Here is a 21,084-nt window from a genome sequence, read left to right on the forward strand (position 1 = left end):
TTAATTTTAAGCCTACAATTGACGATAACAGTAAGTTTATCGTGGCTGGCATTCACGGAAGTCTGAAATTTAACAATACATCACAGTACAAACGGGTTTTGACACAGTTGGTGACATGAACAGTAAAATATGTGAATTTCGAATTGACACATGAATCTTGTCCACTCTTGTCTCACACAAAGGCTGAAGAACAATTATCTCAAACAAAATTGCTAAAAATATGCAGCAGCAGCAAAACGTCTTCTGCCCGTTGCAGCTAACAAACGCACTGTTAGATTTTGTAAGAGCCTTGAGTTGTTCAAAATTAATAATAATGGTATTTCAGTCATCCTTTTATCATTTTACATAATTGTATGGATAAGTTTCTTGTGAGGATACAACCTGGAACTACATCCACAATTTGCAATGCCATAGTTAGAAGACTTCAAGATGTTAAATTTTAATGCTTTTTAGGCTACAGACAGTGATGTAAATGGCTTCTCAGTATTGATTCATAGCATTCTTTTCTCACCCCAAAGTTTGCTTGTTCCAGTTGTTTGACTTTCAGTGTAACAGTAAGTCATTTTATCTATGAATAGTTTCGTGGTGATATGGAGGGGTGCTGATAAAATTTTCCCAAACTTCCATCCCTGTCAAGTGGTCAAAAATCCAAGAGCTTTCAGCAGAGTACTCCTTGGTCTTTGTAAAGTAGTGACTGTCATTTGGTTGTTGCTATTGTCAGTGACGTCACTGGTGCTCACTTTAGTTCCGTAGAAGGTAATATTTTTGTAGCGCCCCCACTATAATCTTCTGACTGCTGGTTCCTAAGCCATTCTTAGCAGCATTACCATCTTTTTGAGGGTGTTGCCACCCGGAGAAGCTATTGTTTCGCTGTTCTGTGGCTCATTAACAGGAAAGATTAGCCAACTACTAAAGGGATGTCATTTATTTGGATATCAGACAGAAAAAAAAACAGAAATTCCATGACTAGATTTCATACCGGCAGAAAAACTCCCGAAGATCAGAACATACTATATTGACAAGTAGAAGAAAAAATATCCATTCTGAGAGAGAGGAAAGTATTAGGGGCACAAAGGAAAATTAAAACAAAACTTTGAAAAATTCTGATTGTACATTGTGTGGTACAGTATGCACCTGTATGTGAATAATAATAAATGCAAAATAGTTTTTCTTATGATCAAAAGGACTAATTACGTCATAGGGGACTGAAAATCGGCTGCTGTTCTGCCTACCTCCATTGTTGCTTCTGGCTGTTAGGAACACACACACTTCACTGAGACCATTTATGTCTTTTACACTGTGTTTATACTAGAATGAGTGAAAAAGCAGCTCCTGTTCAATCCCTGGTTGCAGTGTGGGACCTGGTCAATACTTCTTTCCTTGCAGCAACCTGTTGGCCAGATCGTGATTACATTGCTGCCCCCACCCCCTCCCCCTTCAAAAAAAAAAACTTTTCCTTTAATGTTCAAATAGTGGTTTACAGACTGTATATTTTTCAATCGCATTTTTGACAAACAAAGAAAATTAACCTACATGACAAAATAACGCAACCATGCGAATAATTTTGTCCACAATGTCATGAGTGTGGTCTGCTGTTTTCTTCAGTAGAGTCCTTATTTTGTCCTTTGCAATGTGGAAATTGGATGATGATCTGTATTTCTGATTTTCTTTCCAGGAAATACAAGCTTATTAATCCACTTTACACAAGTATTGTCAGTGGTTAATGATAGGCAATGGAGCCTCCATTGAATCCGGACCTTGTGGTCCAGTCATTGAATTTTCATGGACAACAGTTACAAAAGCTGTGGGAGAGTGAGAGAGGTGAAGACGATTTGAGCAAAGTGAACGTAAACTCAAAAGAAATTGACTTTGAAGTATATCAGCAAAGGCAGAAACAACTGAGGTTTGTGTTTATTTTATTATTCATTTTGTCTCGAGGTTTTTAAATGTTTTGTTTGTTTAATGAGTTTCTTATTGCAGTTTTCAAGACAGGGGAAAGAGGCTTAAACTGCAACAATTCATTGTGAAGAAAGCTACGTCTCTATTTGAGCTCTCCCTTTCAGAAGCAAGTGAAACAGTCAAGGATAAGACCCAAAATGATGATGGTATGTGAAGTAAAAAAAATATATCTGCTTTGCTTTTATTTTCTTCATTCTTATTAGTAACTGAGAATTGAATTACGTACTGCCTACACACATACAGCAGAAAATGGAAACAGTAGTGAAAAAGAATAAAGGAGAGCTGCATCAAACCAGTCTCGGGACTGAAGACCACAACAACAGCTTTTACTGTGACAGTCCTCACAAAGAGTTTGTAAACTCGTCTTCAGTGGTGGCAAATGGACTTCTTTTTGGTCATATGACTTCTATCTGGGTTGATGCAGGACTGCCACAGATTTCTCTTTTGGGCCAACCTCTTCATCTTAGATTAGCATTTGCACACTTACATTTATGTATTGAGCTTATTCCAATCTCTGTCCTTCCCGACATGTTTTTATCTCTAAAGCTTCCTCTTGTACCATGGAAGTTATTCTGTAGTCTTAAAAAAAAAAAAATGAAAAATGGCCTATCATCCTGTTCCTTCTTGCCACTTGTTTTCCATATGTTCTCATGTGATCTAAGTAATGAAATGAGAAACTTATTTCTTACAGTATATGTAATAGTGCATAAGTTGGGGGTGGGGTGGGTTATAGTACTTACATACTCACTTATACATTTGTATAAGTTGTAACAATTTAGCATCATGAACACGCAAATCACATTCACAGCACTGGTTGTATATAGGCTGAACCAATAAAACAACTTGCAGAGTACAATTAATTGAAGTAAATTTGTGTGTTAGGATACTTCCCACTAATTACAGAACAGTATTTGTACAAACATATAATACTGTGAAATATATTATAAAATGTGTCACTTATGTTAATGTATTCAAGCAACTCCATAGTTCTCACAATGTTTGTGAGAATGGGCTTCTTGGATTGCAGTGTGGTGGAATAAGTTATACTATCTTGGTGGTGAATTACTCAGATACATTGCTTGTGTGATAGTAGAGATATTCCAAGTATCAAAGATGTTAGAATGCACTTGATTCTCCATCATTCTCCTATACAACAGTGCAACACAGTGACAGTGCTATAAACACCATTCATATTACAAAACCAGCTGGTATTGGTAGGAAGGAACCAGATGGCACAGGCTGTGAAGTAGTCATTGAAGTGAAGCTCATTGTGTTGGGCAGTGTGTTCAGCAAATGAATGTTCCTTCTGTCTCTTGGCCATAGTTTGTCAGTAGCCATTCAGGGTGATAGACATCTTGTTGGTTGTTGTGCCCATGTAGAATGCAGCTCAGTAGCTGCAGCTTAGTTTGTAGAGCACAGGACTGCTTTCACAGGTAACCAACACCAGCTTTTCTGAATTGTGTAGACAGGAACTCTCCTGCAATGTATCCTTTGTTCCCATAACCTGGCCTCAACCTCTGTTAATCCCTTGTTTTTTTTTTCCCCACCCAACTATCCCCTCCCTCGGTCCCACTCCAGTATTGCACAGCCTTGTATTACACGTACACATTTTTCCCCTCTCCTTTTCAGTGCCCCCCTTCCCCCCCCCCCCCCCCCCCCCCAAAAAAAATTGTTACTGCATGTAGCATTCCTATCCTATCTCCACCACTTCCATGCTTGCTCCAATAAGCAGCACTAATCAGTCATGCATCCCTACCTTGCTATCCTTGTCCCTGCCTCCTTGTTACCCAATCCAGTCTGTGTCCAGCAACTCTCTCTCTCTCTCTCTCTCTCTCTCTCTCTCTCTCTCTCTCTCTGTCTGTGTGTGTGTGTGTGTGTGTGTGTGTGTGTGTGTGTGTGTGTGTGTGTGTTTGTTTTTTTCATTATTCTATCCTGAATTCCCCATTGTTAAAATGAAAACTAGCTACTCAAAACACAAAAGTGGTGGAGTATGCAAAGCATTTACTTTGCTAATGGCTGCTATGCTTATTGTTTGGTGAGGTTGGCAGTAGTATTAGGCAAGTCCTCTTATCATTTTCTTAAGCATTTGTAGATCAAACCCTCCTCCTCTTTCCCCACCCCCTAAAACTACTGGTTTCAGTGGCTTCATAATGTGCCAGACATACATATAGCAACAAAAGTAGTAGTATTAGATACATGACATAAAAGTAATTCTGCTAATGGATTGATGAGACTGGGACGGATGCAAGTGGGTGTGAGAGCATTGTCATATCTTTGACCACTTATATGGTATTGAGTGGAAGTTACTTAAAGAGCTCCTCTTTCTTAAATCTTACAGTTGTGTAAATGACATTAGTTAATTTTTGAAATTACAATATACTTGAATAGATCAAAATTTACTTATCAAGAGGCAGGAGAAAACACATGTAGAAGGTAAGGAAGTGTGCAAGCTTTTGGATCTAGTGGCTACTTCTGCCAGAAATGTTGAAGGGGAAGGGAGAAGGATGAAGGAAAAGATTTCTGAGGATTGAAAAGTTGTCCAGAACCCCGGGTCAGGAGAAACTTACCAGATAGATGCGAGGGAAAGACTTCCTTTTGGACTGCACCGGATGAGATTTGAGAACCTGAGAGCTTAAAGTTAGAAGAGAACATAATAAGTGAGACAGATTACTCCAAAACTTCATCTAAGAGTTAGACTGTTAGACTGTGTCCGGTAGATGTACAGTCGTGAGGGCATGCATTGGTGAGAGCTTTAGGGGGGGGGGTATGCAGGTCCTGAAGCGAGAGTGCCAAGTGCTGAAGAGGAAGTGCCATGCCATGCTAAACTGAAGCTATGCGCAAATTTTTTTGTCAATATTAAGTGGAGTCCTTATATGCCCACACTTTCATGGTGACAATTCAAAAAGATGTCACCTCAGCTTTGGTTAGTATCTAAAAAGAATTATATTGAAAATTCAAAATCAGCAGCTATTTATTTTCGCCTGGCTTGTTAATAATTTTTTTAAGTTTCAGAGAAGCATTTGGAGTGGTGAATTTTTAGTGAAACTTATTTGTTGTCACGTTAAAATTTTCTTCTTCAACCAAAATACAGCGGAGGTTACACAGTGTCTCCTCTCTAGCATATGCAGTGATTTATTAAGTGAAGAACTGAGGAAAAAAAGGTTGACAGCTTACAAAAAACCACAGCCTCGGTACAAAAATTATCATGTTATATCTTCACTTACCTTGTTCTGAAACGCATAAAATTTCTCGTTTCACCAGCTATTGATAGCCCTTAAAAATCACATTTTTTATTTGAAAAATTCTGTAGTTATTGGAATAACACAGCAGACAGTGAAGTTGTGGATAGTAACCATGTGACAAAACAATACCTCCTTGCATGCTATCGTTTGTCAAATTTTCATTTTGATATCTGAAATCACGAAATATGAGAAATGGTGTTTGTATCTCTGACTGGCTCAGCACTTGGTTCTGTGATAGCAAATGATTCTGCTACATCAGATCAGTTTCCTTGAGTGACAGTGACGTCCACCAGAGCGTGAAGAAAAATTCAATATGTTAGCTAAATTTCATATGCAGCAACATATTATGTAATATGCACCAAACACAAAATCATAATGACCCCTATTTTTCGTTGCAAAATACTTCAAAATTTCGCACCGTATCTTACTTACCTGCAAATGCCACAGTTACTAAAACCATTAATGAAATGATGATAGATGTCATCATGAAGCTGACATATAAAACTATATGTAAAAAAACTGTCTCTGTAAAATCATTTGAGAAGGATTGCATGCTGTGCTTCTCAATTCTGTCATTGCCTATTGGCTGAAAGGGGTCAAACACTGTTAGTCTCCCCTTCTGAACAACTGAATGAACTTGCCCCAGTGCTTCAGATGAAAATTGGTCACTGTGTTTAGGCCATTGTATCCTGTGCAGACTCCAATAACAGAAAGCTAAGTACATTATCTGTGATAGACATGTGTGAGGTGGGAGGGAGGGGATGCGGACTAATAGGGAGTGAAGAAAGGAATAGTTACTCAAAATGAATGCTGAGACCACAAGAAATTAATGTAAATTAAGATGGGTGGTGAGAACAAAGGACACATTGTGATGGAATTTCCCACTTGTGTAGCTCTGAGAAACTGGTATAGAGAGAGAATCTAGATGGCATGTGCAATGAAATAGGCAACAAGATCATGACTGTCACACTGTACAGCATGCTCTGCAACAGGACATTGAGTGTTAGTATACACCTCTGTCTATGCCCATTTAGCCTAACTGATAACTTGGTGGTAGCCATACCATGGTGGTAACCACACCAATAGGCCAGACTGTTTACATAATAGTTGGTGTATGGCCTCATTTTTCAAATGGCTCTCTGTTTAATAGATCACACTCCCTGTCCCCTAGTTGTTAACTTCAAAACAACCAATGAACACACATCTGTCTCAACATTTGCAGTCTATAGTACAAAGACTACAGTAGACACCAACCATTACCAAGATTGCCTGAAATCTGTCTGTCCTGCTCCCACCACACACCTTGAGTGTCATTTATTACCCATGTACGTAGTTTGTCTTTTGCTGAACATTTCCTCTATCAGTGCCTACATGATTCCAAACTATGACGTTCCTCCTGCTCACCGTAACCACCTTTATAATTACTTTACCTTTGGGGGCAGACATACAAACACATCAGGGCACTGCCATTGGAACGAGGGTGGCTTCTTCCTATCCCAGCATTCATGGCTCATTTTTAGGGCTTTACTGAGATCTATTAGCCCTCATCCAGTTTGGTTTGGATACATTGATATCATATAGATTCAGCGTGAGGATGGCCTGTTAAAATTTGTGGAATCTCTAAGAAACATTCTCCCGACTAAATTTCACAGTCAGATTCCAAATCCCGTACCACTTTCCTTGATTTTGATATCATCCTCACTAATAGTAAGTTGCACACTTCTGCTCACATTAAACCTACTTACAAGAACATTATTCACATTTTGGCAGTTGCCATCCCTTCCATGTCACATGTTTGGTACGATACCCTTCACTTGACACAGTTACCCTACCAGCCTTGATAAAAAGCAGATTTCCTGGGCCATCACATGATATCCTGGTATGGCTGATCCCTGCAAAAAATAGCTTGGTACACCTCTTGTCACTTAATACTATACTGGTCTTGACTGTAAGAGTGCTGATCAACAAAGACTGAACTTTTTTCACAGGTTATTGTTACTCCATTTAATTGTTTCACAAGATACTACTATTTATTCCTCCTCCTAGGTGAAAGCACTTTTTATACTATCTGCCAGTCCTTGAACAAGTGATGTGCAAGCCTTTCTTTGTGAGGTTCTTGCGAATAACCTCACTTCATTTGAGCACTGCTTCAGAGTTCTCCAATCAAATGCCCCAATGCTTTGCTTTTAGTGTTAAAAAAAATTTAAAAAGTGCGGGGTGCAAGATCGTGGCTGTACAGTGGATGCGGTACACAGGTAATATTGGATTGTGCCAGAAATGGGACAACTAGATTCACCATATGGTGCCATGCATTGTCATGTTGAAGTCATCACCCTGCTCGAGATGTTATGGTTGTTTCTTTGCAATGTGCTTCCTCAGTTCAGTCTATACTGATGTGTAGTATGCTGCTGTTAACAGTAGTGTGAGGGGAAACTGCTGGCTGGTAAATCATTTCATGAATGGAAAAAGAATATGGTCACTCACTTTCCCTGAAGATTCAACAACTTGAAGCTTTTCGGTGTTGCAGAACCCATCAATTTCCACACTACTTGTTTTCCTTCAGGATCATGAGGATGCAGATACAACTCATCACTGGTGGTAATCGATTCCAGAAACACAACCCTTCCATCAGCAAAGGGATGCAGCACCTCGTAGCTTGTCTGCATTCGCACAACCTTTAGTTTGATAGTCAACAGATGAGGCACCCAATGGGCAGAAATGGTCATATGTAGAATGATCATGCATAATAGTAATGACTCTGCCATATGAAATTCTCAACCCTTCACTGATCTCACTGACATTCACAGCAGCTGTGTTGATGTTGACTTAGTCACAGCAGAAGCCGAAACAAAAGGCTCACTTTGGTTTACACAGACAAGTCTACTTTCTTTGAAATCTTGAGTCACCTAAATAATATTGCACAAGGTACTGCATGTTCACTGTATGTACGTCAGCTTTTCGTAGGTTTCAGTGACTATATGGTTCAAGTGATCACAGAATTTTATTACACTGTACTGCTCCTCTTGCCTCACCTCCATTGTTTGGTATGCAAAATTCAAAGAATATCTACACAATATGAAAGTGCTGCCACCTATGGACAATTTATGTAAAACTTGCTCTTTGCAAATATTTGTGGTACAGATATCCTATCACGGAAGATATAGGGGGAAAAAAATCAGTCTGTCTTAATTGATCAGCCCTTGCATTAATCAGTTATTTCAACAAGGTTATTACTTCTTAAAATCATGTTGTGAAATGAGGTACATTCTGTCTTGACATTTTGCATTTTGCCCACCATACAGAGAAAAGTGTTACCTCCTCCCATTTCTCAAATATGCTCGTCAGACCCTACGCTTCTTCTGCTTAGGTTTCCCTACTCTATGACTGCTCCCACTGTAAACTTGTGCCCTATGCACCCTCCTACCACCACTGTCAGCTCTGTGACTCGCAATATCTACTATCAAAGGGAAAGCCATCTGGAAAATGACACATCACACACCAGCTGTGACTACCAACAAGTTATTGATTCGGCTGAATGAATATAGGCAGCGAATGTATACGAGCAGCACGCAATATCCTGGCTCAGAGCATGCTCTGCAACATGACAGTCATGATCTCGGTGCCTGTTTCATCACACATACCCTCTAGATTCTCCCCTAACACCAGTTTCTCAGAAGTCCACATGTGGAAACTGGCATTACAACGTGTCATTTGGTCTCAGTATTTCCTTTCAGTAATTAATCCTTTCTTGGCTTGCGTCTCTTATTTTCTGACTTGTCTAATTCCCCCCTTCCTCCTGGCCTCAAATGTCGACCATCTTGCAAGATATTTTGTCAATCATGTCTGTCTTGCATATTACGCTCTCTTCCACCTTTAAGCCCTCAGGATTTCAAATCTTATCTGGTGCAGTCCATAGCAGTCTGTGTTCTCATCCTGTCATTGATTTGTATTGTTGAGTGTGAAATCAAGGTGGAATCATGGGCAAGTCTCATACAATTTTTTACTTGGAATGCCTGTATTATAACACAAGTAGTTTACAGGGTGTTCATAGTCAAAGTTCCAGTTTGAAAATGCTGTAACAAGAAAACCACTGCTCAGAATGATGTAAAATTTGAACAACATATTATTGACACAGGGAAACGTCATGAAACAAAACGAGAGTTGATGAAAATTTTACCAATAGATGGTCCTGTAAGCATCTTAATGTAAATGGGGTCAGCTACATATGACAAATGAATCATAGTATGTTGGCTATAGTTTGTGTTGCATATTACACTATCTGTACTGTTCTGTGTGGATGACTGCAAAAGTTCAGCAATCAGCAGTTGTGTTGCTAGTTAAGTAAGCCTAACCGCCTTGGCAAGGCCATATGACATCAGATATGGAAAATTTGGTTTTTAATCGTCCTGAGGTTGAAAACTGTATAAAAGGCAAAATGGTATTGTTTTCTGATTGACATGGGACTGAAGAAAGATATGTTCAACTATTTTTCTTCCAAGAGTTGAAATAGAGAAACAGTATGTTCCACAACAGATTGGAGTGTCTGGAGCCACGTTCAGAATGTGTTGCTCCATGTGTGCCTTCAGTAATGTTCATAATTTGAGCACTGCATTCAACATCTTGCAGATAATCCCACAGCTAGAAGTAATATGGCTGAGGGAATTAGCGGCTGATCATTCTAGCATTTCCGAACTGCAGCCATTTCACTGGCTGTTCAATGTGTGGAGGAGTGCCATCTAGCATAAAAAAGATCTTCCCACATATCTGCTCTGTTGGAGGATTTGAATGAATGTGATGTGCAAAAGACTCTCATAGTTTTACCAGTGTCTGTACGGGTAACAGTACTCGCAGGACACATCCCCTCAAGAAAATATGACACTACGATAAACTAAAAGTTCAACTGAACCACAGCCACCTTTGCAGAATGTGGTGGAAGCAGTTGGTGTGTGCGTATGTGTGCAGTTTTTACATTGCTCATATTCTGCAAATCTGCATATTTACATGTCCTTGGAGATGGAAATGGGCTTTGTCTGTCAACAGAATATTGCTTGGCCATTCATTGTCTACTTCTTTGCAAGTGAGAGAATCTAGAGGGAATATTGTCTCTGTCTCAGGTTAGCAGGAAGCTACTCTTGTACATGTGCAATTTTCTTTGGATAACAATGCAGGATGTTTCTTAGGATTTTATGTGCTGTGCTCATGGGCATTTCCAATCTAGTTCGTCGTGCACCGCACATTTGCACACAACCACTCGATCTCTCCTGCAATGCTGTGGCAGGTCTTCAGTAGACATTAGATGAATTGATTTTTTTTGACAAGCATTGTATGAACTGTTTTCCTGCCTCTTCCACATTGCGTTTCAAAAGAACCTGTCTTCTCAAATTTTGTAATCATTTTCTCCAGACCCTTATAAGACCAATGCCTGTTTTCGTACCCTTGTCTGGAACTTCTGCAGGGCTACTGGCACAGTCACAGCTGTTGTAAAAGAGCTTTACCAGCGGCACTTGCCATGTTTGGTATCAGGGACGCAGGCTGAGGAACAGCCATAAATCGTGCATCTGTATGCATATTCTCATGTTTACAATGCCATCTGTTGGTAAAATTTTTCTACAGAATATCAGGACTATGAACACTAACCATGCAAAACCAGCAAAGAGAACATCAGGGTTGAATTTGAAAGAGATTTTTTTGGTGAAATCTCCAGTTAGTGAAAAGTAGTGTAGCAGCTGCTGAGAGATGATCCTCGGATCCCTGGCATTTTGCAGTTCTAGTACCAGCTTTGAACAATGTAGCACAGGTGGCTGCAGATGTAAACTTAGCTTCCGATCATTACATCACCCCCCCCCCCCCCCCCTCCCTTCCTCACCTCCATTTCCTGTAGTAGCTTTGCCTGATAGTGTAAAACTTGCCTACTGGAATCAAACTCAGAGGTGGTTTTGTACAGCATTGTGGCATGTAGATTTCTGCGCAACTTACAGGGCAGCAGAGAGGAAAAATTGAGTTGTTCCCTGGGACAATGACTTACCCGATATACGTTGAAATTGAGATGACAGAGCATCAGACATTAAATTTTTTTAATTAATTTCAATCTCCATACATTGACTAAATTCCAGTCAGATATAAATGAAATATTCTGGTTTTAGAATATGACACGATAGTGTAACACGCAAGACTTTTAATGATTTGAAATGATGATAATAGTAACCAAACTTAGTTATTTTTGTATAGATTACTGAATGTCATGAAACATAAAGTGAAATTTTCCAGGTTTTAGTTGTTAAAACTAAAGAGAGTTGTCTCGGACTTCGCAACAAAATCTATTTTTTTGTTAGACAAGTTAGGAAGGGCATTTTGACATTAATGTACAAAAGAACTTTGTCTTACATGATTAATAATCTCAGCATGGTTATTTGCAATCGGTTTTCTGTTTCACAGACAGAGTACTCACTTTATTTCGCAGATGCCTAGTCTTCTGCATTTGTCTTCAGCATTTCTGCATTTTCTTCTCATAGGAACTTCAGAAGTGCAAAAATGTTTTTGTCTTTTTCATCTGTAATCCCAGGAAGGGGTGTCTTCGGCATTGCAATTTTGGTTTTCAGCATTGTCAGTGTACGTCGTCTTTTTATTTTGCTTATAAGAAGTGAATGTTCATGAATAAGTTGAGAGACTGCAAATGAATTCCTGTTGTAATACAAAATAAGTTTTATATACCAGCCTTGTTTTTCCTATGGGTTTTTTAATGTGGTAACAAAGCTGGTGCTCAGTAATGCCTACGCGTACCACTTCAAAGGATACTGAATTCTTTCTGCAGCACTGAAGCACTGTAATACATTGTCAGTGTTTTCAATATCTCTTAGAACTTTCCATGTAGGCCGAAGTTGCAGTTGCATTGACTGTGTGTCTATCCCCTAACTGGAAACATGTTGTATGGTTATGAATCTGAAAGCAGCGTACAAAATTTTAATATACTCATATTTTCATTTTGTTTTCCGCATGAATCCGATAGAAGCGTAATGATCTTACAGCAAATTCACTATCGAACTCAATGGCCTGACATATGTTTGCTCCAATGTCAAATATTTCTTGTTTTTTTTCTGATGTAATAATGATTTTGTATCATTCCAACTTACTCTGAACACTCAGCAAGCACTCTCTGTTCCCAACAATGGGTTAAGGAACAAGTTACTGGGATAAAGATACTGAGTGGAACATATGTCAAGCAGCCACGTCCAATGAAACATCCTGCATTTTTATAAGAAAATCACGAGAGAAGGAAGACGACATACAGATAACTTGCTGCAATTTGTAGTATGTGGGTGTCAGCAGAAGTTAAACTTAAACACTCTGATCTGAAAGGGAAATTGCAATGTTGGGAACTAAATGGAAAGAGGCAGAGCTTCCACAAAGTATGACCAATGATTTGGTTCGAAGCTCATTATTTTTCTTCACACATGACACCAGTGATCAGTTATATTCTTAACAGGAATAAGAATGCTCTGCTAATAAGTATGGTCCAAGATGTTGATGACACCAGTGACAGATCCGATACGAAGCTGAAAATGATTTTGGATTATAATTCAGTAAAAGGGGCTGTAGACACCTTAATCAGTTAACAGATACATATTCATCAAACGAAAAATCAGTAGGTGGCCCTTGGTAGTTCTCTGCAACATCCTTGTTGTTTTTACTTATAATGCATATATCTTGTGGATTTCAGTAGACCTTAATTGTAATGTAAGAAAATTGACTAGGAGAAATTTCTTAAAGAAACTTTGAAAGTATGGGTAGCAGAACACATTGTTTAAGGACACATTTCTCAAGAAGCAGATTATTCTCTGAGAGTGGACAGGAGCACCTAGAATACTAAAAGGTGTGGCAAGTGTGTGTGTGTGTGTGTGTGTGTGTGTGTGTGTGTGTGTGTGTGTGTGTGTGTGTGTGTCAGTAACAATAAGAAAACTTACTTAATGTGCATGCTGTAAGTTCAGTTCAGGAAGCAAAGACAAAAACAAATGGGTAGAAAATGTAATAAACATGTTTGCAAAACACCCATCACCTACTTGTGTCCAAACTGCAATGAATAAGAATGAAAATTAGAAGATAAATGTTAATCCTTTCAGAAGTAGTTGTATGTATGATGTCAATGTTTGTGTGGCTGCTTATATGCAAGCAGCAATCTATGTAATTAAGAGTTGTTGTTGTTGTGGTCTTCAGTCCTGAGACTGGTTTGATGCAGCTCTCCATGCTATTCCATCCTGTGCAAGCTTCTTCATCTCCCTGTACCTACTGCAGCCTACATCCTTTTGAATCTGCTTAGTGTAGTCATCTCTTGGTCTCCCTCTATGATTTTTACCCTCCACGCTGCCCTCCAATACTAAATTGGTGATCCCTTGATGCCTCAAAACATGTCCTACCAACCGATCCCTTCTTCTAGTCAAGTTGTGCCACAAACTTCTCTTCTCCCCAATCGTGTACAATACCTCCTCATTAGTTATGTGATCTACCCATCTAATTTTCAGAATTCTTCTGTAGCACCACATTTCGAAAGCTTCTATTCTCTTTTTGTCCAAACTATTTATCGTCCATGTTTCACTTCCATACACGGCTACACTCCATACAAATACTTTCAGAAACGACTTCCTGACACTTAAATCTATACTCGATGTTAACAAATTTCTCTTCTTCAGAAACTCTTTCCTTGCCATTGCCAGTCTACATTTTATATCCTCTCTACTTCGACCGTCATCAGTTATTTTGCTCCCCAAAGAGCAATACTCCTTTACCACCTTAAGTGTCTCATTTCCTAATCTAATTCCCTCAGCATCACCCGAATTAATTCGACTACATTAAATTATCCTCGTTTTGCTTTTGTTGATGTTCATCTTATATCCTCCTTTCAAGACAATGTCCATTTCGTTCAACTGCTCTTCCAAGTCCTTTGGTGTCTCTGACAGAATTACAATGTCGTCGGGGAACCTCAACGTTTTTATTTCTTCTCCATGGATTTTAATGCCTACTCCGAACTTTTCTTCTGTTTCTTTTAGTGCTTGCTCAATATACAGATTGAATAACACTGGGTATAGGCTAAAACCCTGTCTCACTCCCTTCCCAACCACTGCTTCCCTTTCATACCCCTCGACTGTCATCTGGTTTCTGTACAAATTGTAAATAGCCTTTCGCTCCCTGTATTTTACCCGTGCCACCTTTAGAATTTGAAAGAGAGTATTCCAGTCAACATTGTCAAAAGCTTTCTCTCTGTCTACAAATGCTAAAAACATAGGTTTGTCTTTCCTTTCTTTCTTCTAAAAGAGCAAGAAAAGAAAAATACTGTTATACACTGTAAGAAGAATATCTTATTGAAAATGATCTGTATCAAATTTACCCTATGTGAATATTCAAATAAGAAATTTTCTTAGTAAAAATGCTGTGTGTTATTTTCAACAGCATGTAAATGACACTGTCTCTATATGTAATCCTTGATGTATGCTGGTTCTTTGTCAATACATAGAAAACATTACATATAAATTTAACATACATTTGTTAACAACAATTGATCTTAGTGATAAAGGCAATGAAAAAGATATAAAACGTAATACATAGCCTAACGGATTTTGAAACTGAAAGCGTGAAATTGTGATACAGTTACAATCCAGTGTTCTGCAAGCAAATGGATAAATAAAGTTGCATGTTATTAGTTCTGTCATTTTTACATTTGTTTTTATTGGATTATTTGTATGTGCTTGTGGTAATTCAGTAGTATCTAAGAAGAAAATACAGTAAATTCAAGCACTCAAGTTGAGAATTTTGCGACTACATATTTCCTCAAAAGTCAAAAAATTAAGTAGGAAAAGCGATTAGAGGTTTGACAGCAGGAAGAATAGTGAATTTAATTCAAATAAGCTATTTTCTTAGTTTTTGATATGTAATATCTGATACTTGGTGGTAGTGATCCTAGTTGTTGTTATTGGTCATAACATTGAGCTATTTTATGAAAAGTAATCTTAAAATACCCAGTAAAATCTGTTTTCTTATAGGATAGAATGCTCTTAGACTTGAAATATATCATCTGATGTTTACGTAATTGTGATTGTGAGTGAGTTAATGTAAGTATGAATGTTTTAGTTTCAGATTGTTATGCTGTCATGCCTCCATACGAAGCATTCATTGATCTGGACAAGCAGAGCCGTCTCATGCATTTTCTAGAGGTAATGTAAATCATTTTATAATAAGCTTTTGATATGTTTATTAGATCTGACACTGGTGTTTTTGACTGTCACTGTTTTACTGTTAAATCCTAAATTTGGCAGTACTTATCTTGCAATTTTTATTTTGTTTCACATGGATTGAAAATATGTGTAATGTTGTGAAGATAATTTATGCATTAAATGTTGCTGTGGGACATCTTGCATCTGAGCTTAGAGAGAGAACATTTTTTTCTTTTAAGTAAATTATTCATGGGTTTTTAATATGTGTATCGGAGAGTTGGGGGGGGGGGGGGGAGGAGGAGGTCATTTTGTAGAAACTGGTATAGAAGTTAGTAAAAATACATGTTAGCAATTATATCACACCTGTAAGTCCATGCTTGTTTATCAACAGCATTTACACAGTGACAGAAAGATATTTTCTAACAGCTATGTCTGTACATAGATAAGAGAAAGAGAATTTTTTAAACTCATGTTCTATTGATCATGAAAGGTGGTTGTGGTCGTCGTAAATTATACATGCTTGTGGAGTGGATGTTACATCTGCTTTGTATTTCCATTCGTGATACAGTAACAGGCATCCACTTAACATACATAATAAGTTACTGCAGTTCATTTCTAGACCTTATTACTTCCTTTGCTGTTTCACTGCTGGTTTCAGGTTGTATGTTGTAGAGTGATGTTACCACAAACAACTTCGTGACTGCTGGTTTAATCAGTGAAAAGGGCTTGGTGAAGTAGATGAAACTTAAAATTGAAATACTAAACATTACTCTCACTCAGACCCTGGGGCACTTGCACATCTCCTCCCATCTCCCTGAAATAGTGCACCACAGGTGGGTTGTGAATGTTGGGGATAATAATATTTATTTCATTTACCAATGCATTTTTTAATTTCATCTAACGAGTCAAATATTGGAATGTGAGTATAATTGTTACAACACCATGCAGCGACTACAGTTGGTTACACGACTACAGTTGGTTACACGACTGCGATGGTGGCAGTATTAGAAAGGTAGGCAAAGCTGGTTTCAGGGTCAGCTACGAGGAGTGTAAGCAACTAAAAAACTGTGTAGCAAGCATTAGGATGTGACATAAAAATAATGAATATATGTTTACGGGACAACTGTTAATTTTTTTAATGAAGAAAGTGAATGATTGATTTCTTGCAATATTAGAGGAGGTAACAGACCCAGTATACCAATAATGCCTGTACAACATTTCTTCCCCATTGGATTACTGCAACGGATGATTGCCTGCCATTATTAACATCTGCACTTCGTCAAACAGTGCCAGCCATACCGCTAAACCCTTTAGTCCACTGCGTGCCGCTGTGCGTTCAAATGTGGTTGTACTTCAGTTCCACGTGACTGGCAGACCCTGTGCTGCTAATGCGTCACTACTTTTACATTTTTTGTTGCACTCTGTTACCCCAAAATTAACTGGTATGACCTTTTCAGTCCCAATTCGCACTTTTACTCATTCCTGTGTATTTTATTGTATCTACCATTGAATTTGTTTGCACTGTTTCACTGTGTTGACTGAAGACAGTTTCTCATACGAAACAAATTCAATTGATCTCCGAATTAACACAATCTCTGTTCCACAGCATAAAAATAAGCTAGTTGTACACCAGAATTTCACTCCACAATATTGGACTTCTATTCAGAGTATTCTGTTAATAAGTCTGGAAGCTGAATATTAGTTCTCTGCACAGTTAAACTCTGAATGCCACTACCAAACCATTCCTGTTATTCATCCCTTGGAATTTCACTACTCTCAGTACATGTCCTACCTTACCAGTTCTTCCGGATACTAACAACACTGAATTGTGTGCAAGTCCTTGGATTAGTTGAAGGCACAGAAGCACCAACAAGTTTCCCTACATCGAGCTGCTGCCCATATTACAGCACTCTACCAATTCTACTTAATATAACTGTCTCCGACCTACTTCCTATTCTAATACTGAGTGTGACCATACACTGATGTTTTACATGCAATTTACGTAGTACAACACACATATCCACTCCAGCTGACCACATATCAAATTACAGTGGAACCTCAATTTTACATTTGCCAATTTTGTGGTTTTTTCTATTCTACACTAAAAAATCGTAGCTCCTGTGAAAAAACACATAAGATTAGTGCTAAAAATACTCTAATTTACGTTTCTTCCTAGTAAGGATTACCTTAATTCTAAGATCTTACTTGACGTCTCACTTGACATTGTCGTCTTCTTTTCCTATTGATATTTGATGTGACTGGTGAGTTATAAATGGCACAAAAGATAGATGATTCACACCACAATTGGTGGGCAAAGTTAAGGGAATATTTCAGGCTGTTGTGAGGAGGGGAGATGTGAGAGAAGAAATGCTGACCAAATCCACGATCAGTGTTGCCAGCACAACTTTCAACGTTTAGCTTCACTGCGCAATTAAGATACAACTAATGCTAGATTGCAGCGGTAATGGCAAAACAAGACAGTCGATGCAAAGTGTTCTGGACCGAGCCAATACGTGATGAAAGGGCCCAGCCACCACCTGTACTTCTGGTGTACTGTATTCAGTAACAATATTAATTGTTCGCCTTTTAAATTCTGACACTGAGTCTCAAAGAACATGCGCGGTCATAATCGAGGAAACATCACCCAATTAACAGCACAGTCACCACACCACACTAACACACACAAATGGCCCTTCATTGACGGGAGTGCTGGTAGGGGTGAAAGCATTTTGTGAAGTGCTGAAAATATACTTTTTGTGCAGGTCATGTGCTGTGTCAGAGACTTCACACAGAAGTAGAACAACGGTTTTGTGACACCACATTTTAATGACTGAAGTGCTCGTATCTAACGCCATAGCACATTTTAAAGACTTACGTGCTCATATCTGATACCATACAGTTAGGAAACTACATACACTGCTCGTGTATATACTTTGCACCTGAACTTGCTTTCAACTTTACATTTTACGCAGTGTACAGAAATTCAGTGAGCCAACTTCTAATAAGCTTGTAATGTCAGTTTGGGAAGTAAACTAATTTTTTATGTCTCAGTTTCACCAAGCCTAAAAAAACGCTATAACGGTGGTGAGCATATGAAGAGTGGCTTTTAAGAAATGCTTCAAACAATGACAGCAATGGTGAGAAAGTATGTCCAAGCAGATTTCGGCATTTACGCTTACAGTTAAACATCTAGCTGCTGAAGAACTAATGAACTTCATTACCACAAATTATTGTATAAACATTGTGTTGTACTTTTAATTCCCATCACTTAGACAGATTTTATACAAAATATTGAAGAGAGTAGTGATTTTTATTCTTAAATGGCAGTTACATGTGTTTTTTCTCACATTTTAGGGCATTTCAAAATTTTCCTCAATTCTGCATTTTCCTTATTTTTTCATGTTTTCAGTGTGGGCCGCATGAAAACGTAAAATAGTGGTTTCGTGTTTAAAGAACTGTAAGGCACAGAGGTTACTTTATAAGTTGGAACAGGACAGGTGCAACACTTCAGCAAATATTCTAGATATCAGGGCCTTATTAAGATGAAAACACAACTGAATTATCAACCTGTTTAAACAATGGATTGACATAGAAAGTACGAACTCTACTTCCACCGAAGGATGATGATAAAATATGTTCTCAATCCCTAAGCTGTAAATTGTGTGAAGTGGCAGCATGTAAATAATAGTTACATAAAGTCATCTCTTTTGTGCATATTGGCTGTTGTGCTGAATGATTCTTGGAATTTGAAAGGATCTGCTACAGGTGGTGGTATATCTCTACCATTATACTTGATAAACCAATCAAAATGAACTACAGTCTTCTGTTCTGGGAGCTGTAATTTGGCATTTACACGTGAAGTGAAATGCAATCTCTGAAATGGTCCATCCTGGTGTGCACAACTTTTTTTAGTTGTGCATGGTTTCATGGTGGTTTGCTGTAACATTACTTATCTCCTACCTGTTACAGTGGCAGTCAAGTATTCTTTTGACTATGGAGTCAGTGCCTCCCTGTCACAGCTGTATTGTTCTGTTGAGCTCTCTTCCAAATGAATTTCAATCTTTCGGTCAGGTGCTTCACTGTACTGGAATTTATTCCAGGGCTCAACTTCTCTATCTCGAGCGCATTTTGTGGCCTGAGCAATCTTGAAGGGACTCAGCCCTCTTACTTCGTATATCCTGGTGTTGTATGATGAAATTAGAAATGTCAGTAGCCTATCCCAACCTGTGTGTGAGCTGTGGTAGTACTAAGTGATTGAGGAGAATGCTTTTACACTGTCTCAGCAGTCGTGTCTTCAATAATTATCATTGACTATTTTTGAGGGACAGGCCCTATTGTTTGTCTAAGTTTGGAGAGGTATTTTAGATCTTTGTCCATGCATTCTCTTAGCACACAGGAGACTTTTTAATCCTTAGACATCATTCTTTTACTGTGGCCACCAATAATGGCCTGTGACATGTACTTTCCCCGTTATGAAGTGTGTATGCTTTCGTGACATAGTTGTATGCGTTTATGGATAGCCTTTGGCACTTTGCTCATTCTCCAAGAGTCATTCTCTTATACAAAACAGTCTCTTGGGACAAAATATGGGTAGGCAGCCCATGTCTTGTACTTAGCATGGGATTCTTGTGACCGCTTTAATTCCTCAGTAAGCACATCGTCTGCTGACAGGGTCCTAATTTTCCTGCTCAGAGCACCTGCAGTCTGATTTAACTTGCCAGGCTTGTTCTTGACAGTTCAACTAAGTTTTAAGGCTGATATAACAAGTCTGCTGCTGACACAAAATCCATTGTAAACTGCATTTACTGCGAACTGTCATTGTTATGGGTAAAACTGAAAGCAACGGGTGGCAAAATGAGCCAGAGGTCCTATTTCAGTGATGCTGTAGTTTTGTTCAGCTTGATTCAGCTTATGTGATGCATAACCAATTGGTTTTTCTGCACCATCTTGCATTTGAACCAAAATGCAGCCGATGACTGCGTTGCTAGAATCATGCTACAAGGTAAAAGATAGTGCAAAATCCAGATAAGCCAAGACAGGTGAACTTGTACGAATTTTTTCAATTTTAACATAGCACTGTTTCCCTTCTACAGCAATTTTGTGAGCGGTATTGTTTGGCTGCGTAGTTTTCCATGAAATGGCTATAGTAATTTGTCAGTCCAACAAATAATTGCAATTCTTTAATGTTCCTTGACACTGGAAAAACATTCACTGTGTACATTAACCGCAGATCTAGTTGCACACTATATGCTACAACTATGTGGCCTATGTAGCACACTTGTGACCTCGTGATACTGCACTTTCCTATTTCAAATTTAAATTAGTGTTAGCACTTTTCTCAATCATTCTGCATGTTCTCTTGTCATACTTGAAAAGACAATATTGTCATGTTAGGACTCCTAATTTCCGAGGTAGTGGGTGGGGGCCACAACAAAAGTTATCTTTTCCTGGTGTTTCTGAACTATAGGAATTTGTCAATAAAATTCTTCTGGGTTAGAGACCGCATTGTCATTTATAAAATTCCAACGTTTCGGCATCTGTTGCAAGACGCCTTCCTCAGGGTCTGTTGCTAACTGCTGAATGAGCGCAAGTGTGGGTACATATATACTATGGAAGAGTGTTGTGATTGGATGTGAGGATGAGGTGGAAGGGTACTAGGAGTTCATTTTGTTGGCGTTTGC

General features: G+C 38.6%; 1 protein-coding gene across 3 annotated transcripts in view; it reads left to right on the forward strand.

Moving 5' to 3' along the window:
* The window catches only part of LOC126335374 (tetratricopeptide repeat protein 14 homolog), a 78,728-nt gene that overhangs the window by 11,589 nt on the left and 46,055 nt on the right, over positions 1–21,084 (forward strand). For all 3 annotated transcript variants that reach the window (XM_049998584.1, XM_049998586.1, XM_049998585.1), the window contains exons 2-4: positions 1,676–1,903; positions 1,981–2,105; positions 15,321–15,403. In XM_049998584.1, coding sequence (XP_049854541.1) covers positions 1,734–1,903; positions 1,981–2,105; positions 15,321–15,403 — 378 coding nt within the window. In that variant the 5' untranslated portion in view covers positions 1,676–1,733. The remainder of the gene's footprint in view (positions 1–1,675; positions 1,904–1,980; positions 2,106–15,320; positions 15,404–21,084) is intronic.

The sequence above is a fragment of the Schistocerca gregaria genome, chromosome 2 (genome assembly GCF_023897955.1).
Source record: "Schistocerca gregaria isolate iqSchGreg1 chromosome 2, iqSchGreg1.2, whole genome shotgun sequence".
Classification (NCBI taxonomy): domain Eukaryota; kingdom Metazoa; phylum Arthropoda; class Insecta; order Orthoptera; family Acrididae; genus Schistocerca; species Schistocerca gregaria.